This window comes from Halichoerus grypus, chromosome 11, assembly GCF_964656455.1.
Source record: "Halichoerus grypus chromosome 11, mHalGry1.hap1.1, whole genome shotgun sequence".
Lineage (NCBI taxonomy): Eukaryota > Metazoa > Chordata > Mammalia > Carnivora > Phocidae > Halichoerus > Halichoerus grypus.
The window spans coordinates 36,826,727-36,849,641 of record NC_135722.1 but is presented as its reverse complement, the minus strand read 5'-3'; the positions used below and the strand labels follow the sequence as shown (position 1 = coordinate 36,849,641).

The following is a 22,915-nucleotide window of genomic DNA, read 5'->3' as shown; positions in this document are numbered from 1 at the left end:
ACCAGGGGAGCCGTGGGGCCATGTTCTTTTCATCATGGTGCAGAGGTGCAAGAGAACAAGCCCTACCCCACAAGCACGTTCAGGCCTCTGCATGTGTAATATTGCTAACATCCCAAGCATCCCAATGATCCAAATAAGTTAGATGGCGAGGCTCAAAGTCAAAGGATGCAGAGGTTTACTTTCACTCTAGTGGAAGGAATTGGAAAGCCCCGCAGCAAAGGGTGTGGATCTGGGAGGGGTAAAGATTTGAATCCAATAATCAAGTCAACTACAGTTTTTTTTTTTTTTTTTAAGATTTTATTTATTTATTTGACAGAGAGAGAGAGAACAAGCAGGGGCAACAGCAGAGGGAGAGGGGGAAGCAGGCTTCCCGCTGAGCAGGGAGCCGGATGCGGGGCTCGATCCCAGGACCCTGAGATCATGACCTGAGCCAAAGGCAGACGCCCAACCAACTGAGCCACCCAGGCGCCCCTCAACCACAGTTTTTTTCAAAGATTGTTTCCTTGGCCTGAATGCCATCCTGTTGTCTGGTGGTATCCCTAGATACGCATATTGCTCAGAGGTCATTGTACCCGAAGCAGTGATGGTGCGTACACTCATCAGTTAATTATTTAGGTCCTAAATTCAGGGTGTACCAGCTGTCAGCCCCTGTGCAAGGCACTGGGGCTCCAGGGACACTTCTGTCTTCTCGTGTCCAGCTAAGGGCACATTCCCCAGCTCACTTTCCGAATTCCTAGCCAGAGAAAGACCAGCCTGGAGGTCCTCTGAGATCCCTCTTGATTTAATTTTTGCCATATAGGTGTACAACACTATAGATCAAACTGAGATATTAGTTCTTTTCCTGCCTTTTCAAGGTGATCACAGAACTGCTGATATCTGAGCTCACTTGGAGAAAAACATCACCATGACTTGGGCTGATAGACACCCAGTGGTTCAGTCCTTTGCACAGAGTAGGTATTCGACCAGTCTTTGTGAACGGAGTCTGTGTGAGGGATGAGCAGGTAGGATGGAAACTTAGGTGAGATCATGATGTAAACTAGGAGCATCTCCTCCTCCTCCTCTTCAACACACACCTTAAGCCCTCCAATGATTTCCTAATTGCAGTTAGGATAATATCCATCTCCTTGCTGTGGCTCAAAAAGCAGGCCCTACTCTTTGGCCTCATTTTCGACCACTCTCTCCCTGCCCATTCTGCTCCAGCGACACTGGCCTTTTATCTGTGGCCCGAACGTGCCAAGTCTGTTCCTGGTTTGCAGTGGGCTATTCTCTATCCCTGGAAAGCTGTCTCCCCCCCCAGATCTTGCCACTGCCAGCCCTGCAGGCATTCAGGTTTCCACTCAAATGAGCCCTTCCTGAATGTCCTTTCTAAAGCCCCACCCAAGTTGCTTTGTATTCCATGACTCTGTTTTATTTTCTGCATGGCATTTATTGCCATCTCAGATGATCTTATCTATTTTTTTTTTTGCCTCCTCTTCACTCGTTAGCTCAGGACTGCATGCTCTGTGAGGACAGCTCCAGTCCCCAGCACTGTGTGTTACATTGTAAGCGCTCACTAATACCTGTTGAAAAGGTACTGCATGGATGAATGGATGCAGAATGGAGAGAAGGAAGAGCTGTCCTCGAGTAAACTGGTCTTATAACGGGCTGCATTTGGAAGGGGGAAATTGAACCTTTAGTTCAGAGGACGAGGAGAAACCAAGAATGCAGTTTAGGCACTGTGCCTTCAGTTTAACCCTTTGTCTGCCTTGGCGAGCCTGCCTAGCCCAACCTTCTGTTGCTATAGCAGCTCCTGTTTTCCTCATAGGAAAAGAGTAAGGAGAGGGCAGATTTCCTTCCCCAAATCTGTGGGGTGAGGGGTGAAGGCGGGAGGACAGAGGAGGTTGTAATAGCTCACGATGTCCTGGTGAACATCCATTCACTCAGTCTCTCTGGGACAAATTGGGTTTCCAGATCTTGCCTCGGCAACTGCTTTGCCATCAGACAGAAGTTGACAGCTGTAGCTGATTAAAACATTTCCGACTGTGCAATCAGAATCGCACTCCTGAGATGTGAAGTGTAGATAGATGCTGCCTTTATGAATGGCTTGCCCACAGTCCCTTCCAGTGATCTCTAGCCTTATTAATACCTATCATTGGAAGTCACTTTGCAGTCATGAGTGTGTCATTGCAAAGAACGCCCCCTGGGTGAGAGACAAGCCTTCAGCTTTTGCCTTTCTCAGATCAGGCGTTAGGGGGCTCTTGGCCATGTTTCTCTGCACTAAGGTTCTCCAACAGAGTTGTCTGGGAATTTAACTTTCCATTCAGGGATTCCCCTTGGAGGGAACATATGGCTCTTGTTTCACTTTCTGGGCCAGTCCCTCCGCCACCCTGCTCCAACAGGTGCACGGCCCTCCTGGACATCACGGTATCACGGCTGTGCCTGCTGCGGAGGGAGCGCCCCGCGGGGGTGTTTACTGGTGACGGTGCTGTCAGGTTTTGCTGCTGCATCAGTCTGGGAAGCGGGTGGATCAGGGCCACGATCCTGTAGCCACAGTCCCCAGATCTGAAAAACTTTGGAAGCCCGAAGTTTCTTCATAACTCACGGGACAGCAAAAGCTACCCTGAGCTGGACTCATTTGGTGGTGAAACTTGACCTCAACTGATAAGAGGCTACGTATAGTCTTTGTTTTGCCAGCTGGAAGAAAACATCACACTTCTTGGTCCAGAAATACTGTGTTTGATTATGGGGTACTGATTCAGACGTTGCTTAGGGTGTTACCTAAAATGTAGTTTTTAGGGCATATTACCTTTCCAACATATGATACATTCTGAATCTGGAATCTATTTGGCTCTGAGGGTTTTGGATAAGGGATCCTCAATCCGTAATGAACGGGGAGTGAGGGTGGGGGAAGGGACAAAGAAACTCCAGTGTCTTGGGGGCTGTGGAGCAGAGTTGTTCTCCCTTTCCACTCCAGAAGGTTGCATCTCCACATGCTCTTCACTGGCTCCCTTGTATTGCCTGCCACTCCAGGCCTCTATAATTTCTGTTCTGTTTTGCTGCTAGCAGTCTATATTTGAAGCCAAGACGGCTCTCTGTTCCTTTTCAGTGGTGGGCTTTGGGACGGACCCTGACCTGCAGATGGATATTATCACCGAGCTCGACCTCGTGAACACCACCCTTGGAGTGACTCAGGTGTCCGGACTGCACAATGCCAGCAAAGCATATTTATTTCAAGGTAAAGGCACCTCCTCCTTTGCATGGAGGCGGAACTTGGGGAGGAGGATCTGTCTGGGGAGTGTTCTTGTGGTGTGTGTGCCAGAGGATCACCTCTGCGATTTCTCTTGTGTTATTGTCATAAGGTATGTTCAGAAATGTCAAGAGTATAACAGATAACCGAGGGGTGTTCTGAGGGTGGGCTGGGGGTACTAGAGGCATGGGTGTGAACTCTTTGGTTTGGCAGTGAAATGTTTCCTTGGGTATTTTGGTGGGGGTCTTACGTTGAGTGAAATTGCAAAGCTCTTGGAAACCATTGGCCAGCCACATTGCTTTTACAGGATATGTCTGCAATGTTACCTATATCTTTACCCGTATCTGTACTATATCTACACCTATTCTTTTTTTTTTTTTTTAAGATTTTATTTATTTATTTGACAGAGAGAGACAGCGAGAGCAGGAACACAAGGGGGAGTGGGAGAGGGAGAAGCAGGCTTCCCGGAGCAGGGAGCCCGATGCGGGGCTCGATCCCAGGACCCTGGGATCGTGACCTGAGCCGAAGGCAGACGCTTAACGACTGAGCCACCCAGGCGCCCCTACACCTATTCTTATTCATATATTTATCTCTCCTATATAATGGGTACATGAGCACAGAGGATGTTTTACGGCTGTATTCTCTTAGGGGTGCAGCTTACTTGGTTCTCAATTATCAAGGGACTGTAGTATGCTTCTTAAAAGCCCAACTGTCTGAGATCAAATTCCAACCCTACCACTTACTGGCTTTGAGACTTTGGGCAATCCCTTAGCCTTACTGTGCCTGTGTCCTCATCTAAAATACTAGTACCTACCTCATGGGGCTGTTATAAGATTAGAGGAGCTACTCCAACGAAGTGGTTAAAACAGTGTCTGATACCTATAGTAGACCCCCAGTAAGTCCTAGCTGTTAATATGGAACTCGTGCTGTGTCCCAGGCAACATGCTAGTAGTAGGATTACCAGCAAGAGTAAGTAAAGATGGGTGCAGGCCGTTCGAAGATAGAGTGAAAGAAACAGTCATTGCATGGGGAATTATTGAATTATAATAGCTGTCCTTACTATGAAGGAGATGTATAGACTGCCCAAACGAGTAGTACAGGGAGATCTGATTTAACCAGGGTGGAGAGATAGTAGTGGTCAGGTAAAGGTTACCCTGAAAATGGATGTGTCGGCAGAGACTTGAAAAATGAATAGCAAGCCTGGTGTAGGGAGGGGTGGGAGTTCAGAGCACTCTGGGCGGGGAAAACAGTGTGTATGAAGGTCTGAAGGCAGAAACCGATAGCAAGGTGTCTAGTGTGGCCAAGGGGTGGCAAGTGTCTGGAGAGGCAGGGAGGGGCTGGGTTACGCTGGACCCCGTAGGCAGAACTGATATTTAGCTGATATCCAGGGGCTTAGATACACTGATGATTTATGGCCGGTATCCGTTCTGATAGGTGGGAGGCCATGTATACTTGTGAATGATTGTAATTCTTATCCTCGCTTGTGGTGCCAGCTTAGTGGTTTCGTACTTCACTCTCAGAGCAGTGGGGGCCTTTGCAGAGGTTGCTGCAGGGGAGTGACCTGATTAGATATGATAGTCAGGCAGTTTGGGCATTCCTCTGTGAAAACTTCTGGCAGGGTTCTTTTAACTCAGCCTTTTGTCAAGACGGCAAAAGGATTATTTTAGAATGGCTGGACCAGTATTAAGAGATGAGATTTACATATATATACTGTAGAGATCACTTAGGTCTTGTTAATGGTATATAATAAATCTACAGATATTATATGATGATACATAACAAGACTATGGATATGCTAATTTCCATTTATTCTTACTAAGGGATTGGTGAAGTTCCTAAGCTGGGTGTGGTTAAGAGAATACAGATGGAATTACTTTTCTTTTTGCCTTATACAAGGTCTGCTCAGTTACTGTTGAGAGGTCATGCTTCATTAAGGCAGAAGTCATCTCTATTTAGATACATCCCTACATCCCTTGAACCAAGTACCATGCATGGCACGTAGTAGGTGACAAATACACATTTTTAACTGAATTAAAATTTCCTCTGTCCTATGTGCTACTTTACTCACTACTCATTCACTTATTTATTCCACAAATGTGGGCTTCTTAGGCAAGAATTCTGTTACTTTGTGTGTTCTTTGCTTTGGCAATTACCTCTGGGATGTCTAGCAGGCTCCAGCCATGGGGAGGGATTTTCAGCTTCTTTGGTGGAAAGAGTAACTTCATTATGGGAGGTTGACCGAGGAGGACTTTCCCTTAAGGACGCTTGTGATTATATTGGGCCTAACTGGATAATCCAGCATAATCTGTCCACCTCAAGATCTGTAATTTAATCATATGCTCAAATCCCTTTTGCAATGTAAGGTAACATAGTTACATGTTCTGGCAATTAGGACCTGGACATCTTTGGGGAGCCATTATTTTGCTTACCACACCATCCACCCTCTAGTCCCCAAGGATTCATGTCTGTCCCACATGCAATATACATTCACCTCATCCCAGTATTCTCCAAAATCTCAGCCCATTGTGGCATCAACTCAAGGTCCAAAATCTTATCCAATCTCGTCAGCTGAAAAATTCCAAATCTGATTATCTAAATAATCTAAATCAGGTATGACTGTGACTCTGAGTATCATAAATTTGGGGGCAAAACTCCTCTCCATCTATGGATCTGTGAAAAGTAGGAAACAGGTAATCTGCTTCCCAAATAAAATGGTGGGACAAGTGTAGGATGCCTGTTATAGATAGCCCTGCTAATAGAAAGGAAATGGGAAGAAGAAAGGGGCCACCAATCCCAAGAAATTTTGAAATCCAGCAAGGCAAACTCTGTTGAGTTTCGGGGCTTGGGAGTAATCCTGTGTGGTCCTTGGCTCTGCCTTCTGGGCCCATGACTCATTCCTTTGAGTTACTCTTCCTTTTTCAGGCAGAGTAGCACGTGTTTGTGGTTGAGTGGTTTTATCAGCCTGTTCCCTGCCTGTAGAGTTATCGAAGTCCTTCAGCTTTTTCTCATTTCATCCTCTTTCAGTTTCCTTCAGTACAAGTTGGCAGTGTTTCTGCTGTTACAACATTCTAGGAACCTTTAGGGTCTCCTGTCCATGGGACAAGAGGCCCCCTACAGATCTTTCTTAGATAGCCCCATCTCTATTCTTGACCTGTGCTGAGATGGCCGAGGGGATGCATGAGTCACGTACCTGATCTCTTCAAAGAGCCCTCTGTGTGATTGAATCTTCTGAACTTTTGATCCTTCAGAGGCACTAGCAAAAGGTTGTTCAGCTACACCTGTGGTTTTCACCCCAGAGCAGAATTTCCTGACAGTGAATCTTCTCATTTTATTGTCTTTTGCAGTCCAAATAAGCTGAGAGGTCCTAGTTTCTTCCTGCTCATCAGCTCATCCCTTCATCTCTCTCTTTCCTCTCATCTTTTACTCTAAGCAGCAAGAAGAAACCAGACTGCACCTTCAACACTTTGCTTGGAAGTCTCAGCTAAATGTCCAAGTTCATCTTTTACAAGTTTTGCTTTCTGTATTACTCCAGGACATGATTCAGCTAAGCTTTCTGCCACTATGTAACAAGGATCCTGTGTCTTCTGGGTTCCATTTCCTTTTTAGCCCTTACAAGCATCATTTTTAATGTCCATGTTTCTACTAATGGTCTGTTCACAATGATTTAAAGTATTCCCTAAGATGATATAGGTTTTCTCTACCATGCTGTTTACTTCATTTTGAGTTCTCACTAGCAGTCTTTAATATCCATATTTCCACTAATGGTCTGTTAGTGGCAGACTAGGTTTTTTCTTTCATGCTCTTCAAAAATTTTTCAGCCTCTGCTCATTATTCAATGCCAGAGCCACTTCCGTATTTTTAGTTACTTGTTACAATAGCATCCCACTTCTAGGTGCCCAAATCTGTATTAGTTTCCTGTTGTTGCTGTAACAGATTATCACGATTTTAGTGGCTTGAAACAAAACAAATTTATTATCTTATAGTTCTGGAGGTCAAAAGTCCAAAATGAGTTTTAGGGGGTTAAAATTGAAGTGTTGGCAGAGCTCTGTTCCTTCTGGAGTCTTTATAGGTATTTAGACCATTTATATTTAATGTCACTATTAACATGTTTATATTTAAATATATCGTTTTGCTATTTGTTTTCTACTTGTCCCATGTCTTCTTTGTTCCATTTTTCCCACTTTTTGGCTTCTTTTGGATTAATTGAAGTTTTTTTTTTAATGATTCCATTTAATTTCCTTTGCTGGCTTATTATCTATAAGTCTTTCATTATTTTAGTGGTTGCTTTAGGCTTTATAGTAAAAATCATTAAATTATTACAATCTACCTTCAAGTAAGAGTATGCAACTTCATGTATATTATAAGAACATTTCAATAGTTTATTTCTTTTTTCTTGGTCATCGATCTGTGATCACACATTTTATTTCCCATACGACATTGTTGTTTTTATTTAATCAGTCAATTATTTTTTGAACAGATTTAGATAATAAGAAAATCAATCATGTATTTACCCATGTAGTTACGATTTTCTGTGTTTTTCGGTCCCTTGTGTGGATTCTTATTTCCATCTGGTATTGTTCTCATCCTGTCTGAAGGACTTCCTTTAACATTTCTTAGTAGTGCAAGTCTGCTGGTGATGAATTCTTTTGGATTTTGTATGTCTACAAAAAGTATTCTGTTTTCATTTTTTGAAAGATATTTTTGCTGGGTATGGAATACTGGTTGACAGTTTTTTTTTTCCTTTCAGTACTTTAAAGATGTTGATTCGTTGTCTTCTCATGTGCATTGTTTCCAACAAGAAATCTGTGTCACCCTATCTTTGTTCCTCTGTAGGTAATTTTCTTCTGATTTTAAGACTTCCTCTTTGTCACTGATTTTGAACAATTTGATTATGATGCACCTCAGTGTGGTGTTCTTTATGTTTTTTTCTGCGTGAGATCTCTTGTACTTCATCAGATTTGGAAAAAATTTGGCCATTATAACTTTAAATATTTTTTTCTGTCCCCATCTCTCTTCTTTAGGGACTCCAATTACATGTATGTTAGGCTGCTTAAAGTTGTTCCATAGTTTACTGATATTCTGTTCATTTCAGAAATTGTAGTTCATTTTTCTTTCTGTATTATTTTTGATAGTTTCTACTGCTATACTTCAAGGTCACTGAAGTTTTCTTCTGTAGTGTCTGCTATTAGTATCATTTAGTGTTTTTTTCTTATCTCATATATTATGGCTTCATCTCTGTAAATTTAGTTTTGACTCTAAAAAATATTCCATGTCTCCATTTAACTTTTTGAATAGATGGAACACAGTTATAACTCTTTTAATGTCCTTGACCACTAATTCTATTGTATCAGTGCTGGGTTAATTTTGATTGATTAATTTTTCTCCTGATTACTACTTCCTTGCATGCCTGGTAATTTTTGAATGAATGCCAGACATTGTGATTTTACCTTGTTTAGTGCTATTTTTGAATTCTTATAAATATTCATGGTATTTTTCTAGGACACAGTTAAGTTACTGGGAAACAATTTGATCTTTTTGGATCCTACATTTAAGGTTTCTTAGATAGCCCAAAGCAGTGCTAATGCTAACATCTAGAGTAGAGCTAATTATTTTCCATCACTGAGGCAAGACCTTCTACCCAATTCCCTATGAATTGTGAGAATTTTCAGCTTAAGTGGTGGAAATAGGTAGTATTCTCTGTCCTTGTGTGTATATTGAGCACTGTTACCTTTTGGGTGCTGGTTCTGTGTTTTTGGGTACTTTTCTCATATGCATGTAATCCACTGAATACTGATCTTGAGAGAGATCCATACTTTTTTCTCTCTGCTGTTGTCTCCATTCATGTCTCCTGTCCTGTGAAATCTAAGTGCCTTGGTCTCCCCTGACTCTCTGCTTTGTCACCTCAACTCAGGGAAGTTGCTGGGCTCTGCCTGAGTTATTCCTCTGACACAGCTTGGGACCTCTCCTGGAGCAATAAGCTTGGGTAGTTGTAGGGCTCTTCTCTATCGTTTTCCAATTTTCAAGGATTACTGCCCTTCAGGAACTGATATCCAGTGTCTTGAAAACTGCTGTTTCATTGAATATTCATTTTAAATTTAAATTCAGATTAATTCAAATTCGAATTAAAAATTTATTTCCTTGCCCACACTAGCCATATTTCAAGTGCTCAGTTGCTGTATGTGGTTAGGGGTTACTCTGTTGGACTGTGCAAGTCTAGAGAGGCTCTGAGATTTTACTCTTTTACCACACCACATTTAATATGGGCAAGCTACAAAATCCTGTCTTTCAATATTAATACATGATGGCAACTAGCAAGCTCCTTAAGCTCACTGCCTAGAGTACTTCCATTTACTCATTGATAAAGTGGGGTAATAATAGGATCTGCTATATATGGTTGTAGTGAGGATGAAATAAATTAATACATATAAAGTGCTACACCTGTATTTGGTACATGGTGAGCTCTCTTTAGATGTGAGTTCATACATTTTTAAATAATAGGGTATAACTTTGGCCTTCTATGTGTATTATTCATCTTGTGTGTTATTAGTGTCAGATTTTAACCTGCAATGGTAGATTGGGATAGCGGGAAAAGCAGAGGATTGGGGAGGGGGCAGAAGATTAGGGCTCAGGACTTTATATGTAATAATTTATATCATCCTCACTACAACCACATAAGGTAAGTACTTTTATTGCCCCATTTTATCAATGAGTAAATCAAAGTACCTTGGGGGAATACTTAGGGGTGCCAGGGATATGTCACTTAATGTTTTCAATGTATATCTGTTCATATACAAGATTCCAGATTCCTCATCTGGAAATGGGAAGAATACACAGACTGGGTGTAAGGATTAAATGACAGTGTATGAGAAGGCACTCTGAAAGGTGTAAAGTGTAAAAAACAAATTCATTGTTCTTCATTTATTTTTATTCCTTCTCATATTTCACCATCCTAAGTCCAGCTCTGATTTGATCTATATTAAGGGAGTGAAAACCTTCATTTCAATGCTAGCCTATTAATAATATTGATGAATTTAAGTAGAAAGCTTACTTAACTGGAAGCACTCCTAAAATACCAACTCCAAAGCCTGATAGGATTTATTTTGGGGCTGGCCAGCCTTTTAGGGTTGTCTTTGTCACTGCTGTCCTTGTATAGTGCAGAGAATAGAATAAGTAAGATTTTTATTCCCTTCTTACTTGAAACAAATTATATTTTACTAGGGATTGGGGAAGGGGGCAGAGAGAATGAATGGCTATGTGTAAGACTGGCATAGATCTTCTCTAAGCTGAAAAACATCCTAAATACCAGCTTTAGAGTTTCAAAAATCATTTTGGAAAATCTCTGCTTTGCCTTGAATGGGACTCAGAGAAGATCTGAGGGTTTGGAACCGTACTTCTCTCTGACTGACAGTGCCTTGCTCTTAAGTAGTTGGGAGGATGTGTCTGTCCATTGGTGTCTCATTTATAAAAGTGAATTAGAATATGCATGAGTGCAGATTCTTTAATATGTTGCTTTTTTTTTCTCCTGCCAGGAAGATGCTACCTTTCAGGAGTTCTATTTTAGAAGAGTTTCTAAAGAAAAAAAATAGATAGTATCTTTCAAGTAGTATGTTTTACGTGACAAGATAGAACAAAGACTAATGTGGGGTACTTCGGGAAGATTGAGGCTTTTAGCACCTATTGCATTCTAGGATTTATGCTAGATGTTGTGGGAGACACAGATGAATAAGGCAAAGATCTTGACCCCAGTGAGGTTATAGTGTAGAAGGGCAAACACAGAATGCCCTTGGACACTCTAACGTAGAGGGGAAGAGGAGAACTGGCTTTGTCGTAGATTATAAAGTCCTGAGTATGTTGAAGAGAAACTTCTCACTGGAGAACTTGGGGAAGCTCCTTGGAGGAGGTGGCACCCGAAGCAGACCTTGAAAAATGGGCAGGAATTAAATATGTAGTTTCTATGTCATAGGAGCACCGCTCTTGGGTAATCATTTTCACAAAACGGTACTTGAAGCTTGAGTTATAGCTCTTAATGCTTAGAAACTCTGAATAAGATGGAGTTACCCAAAGGGTTTGTTTAATGCTGATCTTCCACATTTCCTGCCACCCACTGTTGCCCAAGTCTGAATTGTTTTTTCTGTTGATTGGATGCGCCTAGTCACTAATTACCTCTGGGAACATTTACAAGTCAACCTCACTTTGAGTGGAGTGATTTAGTATAACTTTGCATTTAATCAATTAGTGGAGTGATTCAATTCACATACCAGCATCTCCCAAATATAGGTATTTTTGCTCTTGCCAAAATAAAACTCAAGCAAGCCGTGGGAGTGGAGAGGGTTTTCAAGTTCCTCTCTGGTCAAATTAACACCTGCACTGGCATATTCTGGAAAATCATTCAGTGGCTATGTGACTAAATGTATATCGTAGAGAAAATAAATAATTTCCCAAATATGCATACTTCTAACATCTGCACTAAAATCTGTTTTCTCGGTCATGCTCCTTCTCCCATCAAATAGTACATTAAGGAGAGCAGAGATGGAGAGAGAAAGCAGAGAATGTAAAAAGATAGTAATTCTTTTAGAAACTACTATGCATATGTACCAATTCCATACTAACATATTGGCCTTGGGCAAATTACTTTACCTCTTGGAATGTGTTTCCTCTCAGGACATTGGGTAATAATGGTAATGTCTATGATAAAGATATTCTTAGGGGTTGGGGCGCCTGGGTGGCTCAGTCGTTAAGCATCTGCCTTCGGCTCAGGTCATGATCCCAGGGTCCTGGGATGGAGCCCCGCATCGGGCTCCCTGCTCGGCGGGGAGTCTGCTTCTCCCTCTCCCACTCCCCCTGCTTGTGTTCCTGTTCTCGCTATCTCTCTGTCAAATAAATAAATAAAATCTTTTTTTTTTTTTAAGATTTTATTTATTTATTTGGCAGAGAGAGACAGAGCGAGAGAGGGAACACAAGTAGGGGGAGTGGGAGAGGGAGAAGCAGGCTTCCGGCCGAGCAGGGAGCCCGATGCGGGGCCCGATCCCAGGACCCTGAGATCATGACCTGAGCCGAAGGCAGACGCTTAACAACTGAGCCACCCAGGCGCTCCAATAAGTAAAATCTTTAAAAAAACAACAACAACAACAAAAAAACAAAACAAAACAAAACAAGATATTCTTAGGGGTTAATTTAGATAATACAAATTCATTGTAAGCAATAAAAAATTAGATGTTAATCATTATTATTAAGAGTTCAGCAAGTATACATTTTTTCATTAAATATGTAGCAGGTACCTACTACTATGTGCTAGGCACTTTCAAATGCAAGGAATACAGCAAATCAGACAACGTCTGGCTCTTAAGGGGAAACAGACAATTTGCAAATAAATAAGTATAAAGTAAGTTCAGATAACTTTAAACAATTGATGCATTTGTTTTTTTTTTAAAGATTTTATTTATTTATTTGAAAGAGAGAGAGAGAGATGGAGAGCATGAGCCAGGGGGAGGGGTAGAGGGAGAGGGAAAGGGACCACCAGACTCCCCACTGAGCAGGGAGCCCTACTCAGGGCCCAACTCGGGGCTCAATCCCTGGACCCTGAGATCATGACCGAGCCTAAGGCAGACACTTAACTGCTGAAGCCACCCAGGTGCCCTCGATTTATGCATTTAAATTCAGACAACTGAATTTATTTTGTTTTCTTCCAAAGAGTATTTGCAATTACCTACTGTACTAAATTCCTAATGAGGATGGATAGCTGTTGTCTGAACTGGATGTTTTTTTTTAAAAAGAGGATTATTTCAACTCCTCAAGTTTATTTGTCTCTAATCCTTCTACCAACGCTCCTACTTTTGTACTAATTTCATATCGTATCATACAGATGAAGAAACAAGATCTAGAGAGTCCCTGGAACTCACATTATCAGTAGTGACAGACATAGGATTTGAACTCAGGGGTCTATACCTGCAGAGTCTGTCTCAGCCCCACTCCACCTCCTGCTTGTTTTTCCCTAATGCATGAGAGCAGGAATGAATAAATAAATGTGATGTGATAAAGATACAGCTTCTCTTCAGAGAAACCAAAGGACATCTGCCAAAATATCTTTTGGCAGGTATTTTAAATCAACTAGGACAGATGGTTGTCTCGTCAGTTGGTGAATTCCATTTAATAGAATTTTATGAGTCTTTCACTTGGAGGGGCCTGCGGAATACCTGCAGATGAATACCTGGTAATCGGTTTGGCAGCCCAAAGAGAACATGCAAGAAAATCAGAATTAACCACGGGGCTACGCTTTAATATGTACCCATTTAAAACGTAGTCTCTGTGGCCTTTTGACCAGGGTTTTCTTGAGAGAGCATTTTGGGAGAATGAGATGAGCATTGACTGCAATGCTTTTGATGAATGCTGTGATTCAAAATTTATTTATTAATTAATAAATTAATTGGGATTTATTTTAACATATTGGGATTAAATTCTTTCCTGTGGGAACACAGCTCCAAAATTAGAATGTAAATCCGTGGAAAAATAAGATTTGATATGCAAATATTTTATTTAAATACAACTTTTCATGGATGCAGCCAGTGCATGAAGTGAAGCCAAGATGTACTGATAAGCGAGGCTGGCTCAGTCCTCATGCTTACATTCTGTTAAAAAATACGGCACACAAACTGCCTGGCAGCGTGGGGTTGCAGAGTAGGCCTGGGACCATGTGCCTGGGGAAGGAGGTTCTAGAATGGCTCTTTCACTTGACTGCTGGGTCTGTTACTTCTCTGGGCCTTAGGTCTTTCAAGTCATACAATTTTTTAACTTGACCAGGAGTTATTCTGCAAAACAAAAAAGAAAAATACATACAAACACAAAGGATAATAGAAGCAACAATGCTGTCACTGTCCCCCAGAATCAGCAAATACTAACATTTTGTCATATTTGCTTAGAGCTTCATAAACAATTGCAGAATAAGTTGAAGTCTCTTGTGTTCCCCTCCCAGTTCCTTTCTTCTCTCAACCTCCCTAAAGGCCATCACTAAATGGTCAATGAGTAACGCAGTATAAATGAACGTGTGTGTGTGTGTGTGTGTGTGTGTGTGTGTGTATTACCACATTTATATGTGTCCATATAAGAAATATAATAGGGAGGGCATATTATAGTGGCTAAATGTACAGCCTTGGGAGCCAGACTGCTTAGATTGAAATTCCAGCTCTGACTCTTGCTAGCTGTGTAATGTTGGGCAAGTTCTTTAACTTCTCTTTGACTCATTTTTTTTTCCATGTGTGATATGGGGATAATAAAGTATCTATCTCATAGGATTCTTCTCTGGATTAAGTGAGTTGACTCGTATAATGTGTTAGAACGTTAACAGACATATGGTAAACATTCAGGAATGTTAACCACTGCTTATATAAATGGCATCACACAGTATGGATCTTCTGGAAACTATTTCACTCACCATTATCCTTTTGAGGACCTATAGATCTAGTTCATTAGTTTGACCTGCTGCAGAACACCTCAGTGCATTCATCCCTTTGCCTTTTGATGGAACCTTGGCTTGGTTCAGATTTCTGACAAACAATATTTTAGTGTGTATTTTTGTGCATGCCTCTATTTAAAATGTAGTCTCTGTGGCCTTTTGACCAGGGTTTTCTTGAGAGAGCATTGTGGGAGAATGAGATGAGCATTGACTGCAATGCTTTTGATGAATGCTGCGATTCTTAATTGGGATTTATTTTAACATATTGGGACTAAATTCTGTGTGAACACACCTCCAAAATTAGAATGTAAATTAAAATTTACCTTAAAATTTAAATTAAATTCTTAATCTGTGTACTTTTCCATAGAGAGGATTCTTTAAGGGAATCCTTAATTGTCCAACAAATCATTCGTCCAGTTTTGTGGTTGGTTACCTCCAATGATGGAGATGACACTGTATCGTCAGGCAGCTCATATTATTTTTGGGCTACTCTGTCAGAAATAATTTAAAGGAAGACACATTTTGGCTTAATGCAGTGCCTTTCTATTGCTCCCTTACTGCAGTCACATTGGCCACCTTTTGGTTCCATGAACACACCAAGAGTTTCCCTGATGCATACCATCATTTCTCCTTGCAAAAGGCCTGGGAGACCCTGCCCCTGCACTTTCTATACCTGGCTGTTACTCTTCAGTGTCGCTTCCTTCACGAGGCCGTCTCCTGCCATCCTACCTGTGGGGTCCCCTCTTTTGTTATCAATCACCACTTCCTGGTGTTTAGTCTTTCAGAGTTCTTACTGTAAATTGAAATGATATATTTCTTTTTGTTTCCTTTAACTTTGTTTCCTAGTCTGTCATAGATTACTTCATGTCTCCACTTGCTTTGTTTTCTGTTCTAAATCAGTACCCAGTATGACGCCAATGCCTGGCACTTAGAGTTGGCACTCAAGAAAGATTTGTTCAGGTCCAGGCACCTGCGACCATAGAGGAAGTTTATATCCCCTTCCCATGAGGTAGCCTCTCAGAGATTTGCAGGCAGCTTTTAGGGTCTTCCATCCTCAATTCCGTCAGGCTAACCATTTCTGATTACTTGGGCAGTTCCTGGTGGTACAGCATTTTGAATTCCCCCATCACTTTTTCTTGTTTGAATACCTAGCTATTTGTCTATGTCCCTAATGATGTTTGATGTCTTAAGTTGAACATGGTGCTTCCAGTGGTCTGACCAGGATACAACAGAGCATCCCTTTCGTGTTCAACTACATATGTTCCTAGTCATATGTTTGCATGGGGCCCTGTCCCAGAATTAATTTCATGATAAACTTATTATGGACCAGGACCCCATGGAGGTGTGTTTGTTTGTTGTCCTCACTTACTACTGCTAACCTCTGAGTTCTCCCTTCTTGATCTCATGCAGTTGGTTTTTTGGATGCATGTTTATATCCTTATGTTCATTACCATTAGATTTTATTACTATCTATAAAGGGAGAGGGCTGGATTAAATCACCAAGGTCACTTGCAGCTCTTAAAAATGGAATTGGTTATTCCAGAGCAGCATTGCCCAATAGAACTTTTTGTGATGATGGAAAAGTTCTGTGCCTGCACTGCCCAGTGCAGTAACCACAAGCGACATGCTGTTGAGCACTTGAGTTGTGGCTACTGTAACTGAGAAATGGAATTTTTAAAATCTTATTTGATTTCAAGCATTTTAAATTTAAGTACCATATATGGTTAGTGGCTACTATATTGGACAGCACAGTTCTGGAGAAAAACTTTCAGAATTTAAAGAGATGAGAAGGTGTGTAGAACATATATGGGAAAACCAGCATGGGGAGAGAATGGCCTGTTCAGGATTCATTTACTCAGTCAGTGGTCTTTTATTTATTTGATAGATTTTTTCTTTTTTTCCCCTTTTTTCACGGAGTATCAGCAGTGTGCTAGGCACAATACTAGGTGCTAGAGATTCAGCTGTGAAGAAGCCAGTCTTAGCCCCTGCTCTCAAGGGACTTTCCATCTGGTGCCGTGGTCCTCAGCCCTGGTTTCATATTAGAACCACTTGGGGAACTTTAAAAAATTCTGATGCTGAGGACCAACCTTTAAGAGATTATGATACACTTACAAAATAAATAAGTCATGGGGATGAAAAGTACAGCCTAGGGAATACAGTCAATAATATATGGTAACTTTGTATGGTGACAGATGGTAATTCCACTTATCATGATGAACATGGCGTAACATAGAGAATTGTTGAATCACTAAGTTGTATACCTGAAACTAATATAACATTGTATGTCCCCTATACTTAAATTAAAACATAGAGATTATGATTTATTTGATCTATCTAATGGGGGGGCCCACATTAGACTTGGATAGTCCTATAAAAACTCTACTGGTGAACCTAATTGGTAGTCAGGGTTCAGAATCTCTGGTCCAGGGGAAAGTAAGTACCCTTTTTGATAAATAGGGGAAGAGAGTCATGTTTAAAGTTCCACTTTGGGCACCTGGGTGGCTCAGTCGTTGGGCGTCTGCCTTCGGCTCAGGTCATGATCCCAGGGTCCTGGGATCAAGCCCCACATCGGGCTCCCTGCTCGGCGGGAAGCCTGCTTCTCCATCTCCCACTCCCCCTGCTTGTGTTCCCTCTCACGCTGTGTCTCTCTCTGTCAAATAAATAAATAAAATCTTAAAAAAAAAAAAAAAGTTCCACTTTGATGGGGAGGTTTCCTGCATATTTTAAAGTCTCCCATTTGATACCCACTTGATATGATGCAATCCTCCCTCCCCCAAAAAGAAAGCCTTTAGCTGTCTGAAACATGGTGGTCCGTGAAATCAATTACATGGACTTATTTTTTGGGTAATGGTGACAAACCTGCAAACATATCCTGAAGCTGTGAACTCTATCTTCTTGCAAATTATTATTATTAGTCTTCAAACTGGGTTTCTCTGTGTGGTACTTTTTTCATCTATAGTTTTGTTCAGTTCAAATTCTAGAACTTGAGCTAGAACTCAGCCCCAGTGGGCTGAGAAGAGTGAGGAGCCAAATGTTGATGAGGTGGAAGGGATGTTGGCTTGGAACCTTTAAGGAGGAGGAAATTTATGGTTGTATCACTCAATATAGTCAGGGGTTTGCTGTGGCTAATAACACAAGGACTGGTTTCTTTCTCCGTGTTCATTGCGGAACACATGGGGCTTCTGGAACAGGCTGACAGAGCAACCTTTATGTAGAACATTGCTGGTTGTTGTGACCGAGGGAAAAGAGAGCATGACAAAGCATGAGCTGACTTCTAAAGCTTCTGACTGGAAGTATATCACTTCTGCTCAAAGCAAGTTCCATGACCAAGTAAGGAAGTGACCTTCCCCTGGGAACGGCAGTAAATATTTGTGAACGATAATATGGTTTATTACTGTCTGCCTTTCTCATCCTGGGTATTTGGTTCAGCCTCCTTTTGGCTCCCAAACACACTTGTCTGCCTGCCTGTCTCTAGGGAGCCCATATAGAAATCGTATCCAGTCATGGCAATAGAGTCAAAGCCTAGGATTCTGTGATGGGTCTTTATATCAGGTATTCATTTGCCTCCTCTTGCTTCAGATGTGCATGAACGAAAAAGGCAAATTATTTGCTTCCCATACACCCAATATATAATGTTAGATGAGGGCTAGAATAATTTACATAAATACTTTTTTTGGAAAGGGGAAGAAGGGGAGATACACAATTATAATCAATTTTGGGATTTAATGGGGGAGATGTTATAAGGGTCCCTTACCTTAGGAATTGGGCATGTTCTTTTGTTCTCTGGAAGTAGATCTCCAGTCCATTGTTTTCCATGGCTCTTGGTTTCACTTTTTTGGGAGTCCCTATTCTTCCATTATCCTCCTTAGTGGCTGAAAAACTGTCAATCCACTTCTTCCCCATAGAAGGTTGGGGGCAAAGTGTTGTATTGTTTCTTAAAAAGTTATAAACTGTTTCTTAGTTGAAGATTGTTTGGCTCTTTGGCTGTAAAACAAGAATAAAACTTAGTCATTTTTGTCATCGATTTAATTCCAGTCCGCTGTATGTAGCAAGGGCCACACTCACAGTTGATTCTGATTACATTAAGCCTATCAGGTTTTCATGGAAGAGCCAGACTCTTTTTGCCATTTTGTCCAACTGAAAGGCACTACCTTAATTTGTTCAGGTGCTTTAACAATGGGTGGGGTGTCCAACCCTTCGTTTGATCCTCAGCTCAAGGCTGATTTTTGATTGACCTGCTCCAAGTATTTCTCAGTTTTATGTATCATTGTAAGGAGATGAGAAAAAGTTCTCTTTCAACCCTGTAAGCCTGGCATTTCTGACTCTCTGTTCCCTTTCATTTCCATCCACAAGGTGGCCAATTCTTTTCTCTTTCACCTTGTATTAGTTTGCTAGGGCCACCATATGAAGGTACCACAGATTGGGTGGCTTACACAACAGAAATGTATTGTCTCTAGGTTATGGAGGCCAGAAGTCCAAAATCAAGGTGATGGCAGAGTTAGTTCCTTCTGAGGGCTCTGAGGGGAGGATCCGTCCCAAGCCCCCTTCCTTGCCTTATAGATGGTTTTCTCTCTGTGTCTCTTCATTTTTCTTCTCAGTGCATCTCTGTGTCCTTATTTCCCCTTTTTATAAGGACACCAGTCATATAGGATTGGGGCCCACCCTCAGACCTCATATTAACTTGTTACCTCTGTAAAAACCCTGTCTCCAAATATGGTCACGTTTTGAGTTACTGGGAGTTAGGGCTTCAACATTTGAATGTGGGTTTGGGGGGATATAATTCAGTGCATAGCACATCTCTTTCCTCTAGTCCTTGTCAAATGCAGCCAGTAGGAATCAAGACACATACTAATCTTCTGTTTTTTCAAGCTCATCGGATACCTTTCTCTTCTAGTTTATTTCAGATGGCAGTTTTACCAAATGTTTCATCACTGTATAATATGAATAAACATCTTTCTAAGCCTCTATTAATACTTTCTGCCCACTGCCAGAAGCCAATGCAACTTATTCCTAGTTTGTTGTTGTTATGTTATGGTAGTACCCCCATTCTTGAACCACTGTATGTATTGATAGGAAGGCTAGATGTTACAGTAAACAACCTTCAACTCTTAGTGGTTTATAATATCAAGAATTTATTTCTTGCTCATGCCACAGGTACATCGTGAATTGACCACCTGTCTCCTTCACAGTTTCCTCTCTCTGAGACCGGGTGCAATGTCTACCAGTAGCCTGGCCATGGCTGTGGCAAAGGGAAAACAAGAATGGTGAAACATTCACTGGCTCTTAAAGCTAAAGGTTGGAAGTGATATGTGTCACTTCTGCTTTAGTTTCATTGGCCAAAGCAAGTCATAGAGTTTGCTTTAAGTCAAAGGAGATGGAGAGTACTGTTCTACTCCGGGGAGGGACAGTAAATATTTCTGAGCCTGGTTACAGTCTAGCACGCTAGGCTATTTTGATATTTTTAGAGAAGTTGAGAGAGATGATGCCCTGGGACTAGGCAGGTGGGAAGACCAGAGCCGGGGTGAGGAGGACTTTGGCCTTGGCACTGGAGTCAGCACCAGGGGGATCTGTCTTTCATCAGAGACCTTGCAGTTAGCACTCCAGGGTTGAAAGAATCCTTGCAGCGGGCATCATAGGGTTTGTATCCCATCCCAGACCTTCAAGTTGCAACTCTGTCACTTAGTAGCTATGACTTTTGTCAAGTGACTTGACCTGAGTCTGTTTCTCATCTGTCAAAGGGGACAGCGGTATCATCCACCTCACAGAAGTGTTTTGAGTATTTTCTCTCCCCCATGTAGTAACTGTGTAACCTTTATACTTCTGTATACTTCGGTTTCCTCATCTGTAAAATGAAGATAGTAATAATATGTATTCATGAGGTTGTTGAAAGACTTTAATGATGTAAAACATTTAAGCCAATGCCTGGCTTGCAGAAAGTGCTCAATAAATGCTAATTGTTCTTGTAGTTGTATTCACTGAGGTGACACACAGTGCCAGACACACAGTGAACACACAATAAATACAAGGTAATCACTTTCTGCACTAACATTTTATGGAGGAGTGCAAGTCTAAGAAGCCCGAGTCAGGGAAATGGGGACAGAAGCAGAGAAGGAGAGAGGACAAGGACAAGGACTAATTACCAAGCAGGCCAGTTTCCTGACAAAACTGATTACTCAGAGAGGTCATAGAGTCACCACATCTCCCTGTGCTCAGTGCAGTAAGGGGGGAAAAGAGAAGAATTTATCTGTTGACTTCCAACTCTCTTGGATCCAAGGTCCCTCCATGAAGCCTCTATGTCCCTAGACTACTTACTGGGCTGCATGTGCATGGATGCTGTGAGCGCTGAGACATCTCCTACCTTGGTGGGGCCTGAGATGAAGGGGGGTGGCGTGGGTTAGGAGTGGTTGCAGCATAGATGTGAGCCACAAAAGGACCTGGAAGCAGTCTCCAGGGCAGGCTGGAGTTTGTAGTGAGGGGGCGGGGGGTCAGCAGCAATGTGGCCGCGTCACCACGGGGGTAGTGGAAGCACTTGCCAGGGCATTCGGGCTGGAAAGCAGGGCAAGTGTGTGAATCTGGGGTGTCCTATAAATATAGTCAGCATCTTTGCCCCATTTTCTCACTTTACAGGTGAGGAAATTGATACCCAGAGTGGGGAAGGATTTATTTAGGGTGATACAGCTTGTTGGCTACAGAATCTAAATTAGAATCCAGGTTTTATGAAGAGTTAGTTCTGAGGTTTCCTGATCTTTAGATTTCTGATTCAGTTCTAGCTCATCTTCATCCAGCCATCCGTCCACCCACCCATCCAGGCATCTGTCCGTCCATCCATCATCTCTGTGCTTGGCATTTATTGAAGGCCTCCCTTCTCTCTGGTGCTGTGCTGGGCTGGGCACGTCTCACAGAAGCCTGGGGCACTGGGAGAGGGGAGCTTGTGGATTGCCTTTTTCTCCTCACTTTATGGCCTCTTCTGCTATGATGGTTGGGAAGGCAAGCTGTCTGTGGAGCTGAGCCAACGGGGAGGAAATTGGATGCACTTAGATGCTTGATGGATAGGATGACTGAGGTGGCCTGGGGCTGAGGGGAGGGAAAACAGTGGTTCCCTCTCTGGCTTGAGCTCCAGTGTATTGGCAGTAGCTCTGAAATGTAGGGGGAAGATGGATTTCCAAGGAGGACATCTGGCTTCTGTGAATCCCCTAGGATCTTAGACATGGCCTCCCTGGGGAGCCAAACCATCAAAAGAGGGCTGGTGGCTCCCTAACTGTCAGGCACTGTGTAGGAACTGGGAATTACAGGCAGGTCCACATTCTGATTCCCATCCTTTTCTTTTTTCTTTCTTTTTTTTTTTTTTAATTGAAGTGTAGTTGACACACAATGTTACATTCACGAGTCAAGTGTACAATATAGGGATTCAACAAATCTCTACCTTATGCTGGGCTCACCGCAAGCGTAGCTACCATCTGTCGCCATGTAACATTATCACATAGACTGTGTTCCCTGTGCTGTACCTTTTATCCCCGTGACTTGTTCATTCCATAACTGGAGGCCTGTATCTCCCACTCCCCTTCCCCCATTTTGCCCATCTCTCCCCTTCCTCCCCTCTGGCAACCATTAATTTGTTCTCTGTATTTATAGGTAGGATTCTGCTTTTTGTTTGTTTGCTTGTTTTGTTTTTTAGATTTCACGTGTAAGTGAAATCATATGCTAACGGAAATGAAAGTGAGGTTGGAAGATAAGCAAGTCTGTAAAAGCTTATTAATAACACTACACCATTCATATTAATTAGCTAATAGTTATTGTGCTTGGCTAGGAGGGTCCTATTGTATCTCAGCAACCTGGACTTAGACTCCATGGACAGGCTTAGTGAGCCCTGTGGACCTCCTAAGTTGCACGCATATCTTTTTCTTGGGAAAGGGCTTATTGCTTGCATCGTATTCCCATGGATGTGTGCAGTCTCTCACAATGTAGACACTCTGTGGCATTTCATCCTTATAGCAGCCCCATTTTTCAGATGAGAAAACCAATACCTGGAGAGGTTAAGTGGCAGAATCAGTAACTGAACCCAAGCCTCTTTGATCTCAAACCCTGTGCTTGACCCTCTTTGACATGGTGTACTCCTACAGAATTAGTAAGGGCAAAGTGAGGCACGCTGTGGTCGGTCCAGTCTGCAAGCTCTGATTTGTGCCCAGAAATGGTGTGTGACTGCTGGTTTGCACAGAAGGTCAGTGCTTCGGGGGCAAATG

At 42.1% G+C, this 22,915-nt stretch overlaps 1 protein-coding gene across 3 annotated transcripts in view; it reads left to right on the top strand.

The window, feature by feature from the left end:
- The window catches only part of NELL1 (neural EGFL like 1), a 792,671-nt gene that overhangs the window by 5,387 nt on the left and 764,369 nt on the right, over nucleotides 1-22,915 (top strand). For all 3 annotated transcript variants that reach the window (XM_078058301.1, XM_078058300.1, XM_078058302.1), the window contains exon 2: nucleotides 3,086-3,214. In XM_078058301.1, coding sequence (XP_077914427.1) covers nucleotides 3,086-3,214 — 129 coding nt within the window. The remainder of the gene's footprint in view (nucleotides 1-3,085; nucleotides 3,215-22,915) is intronic.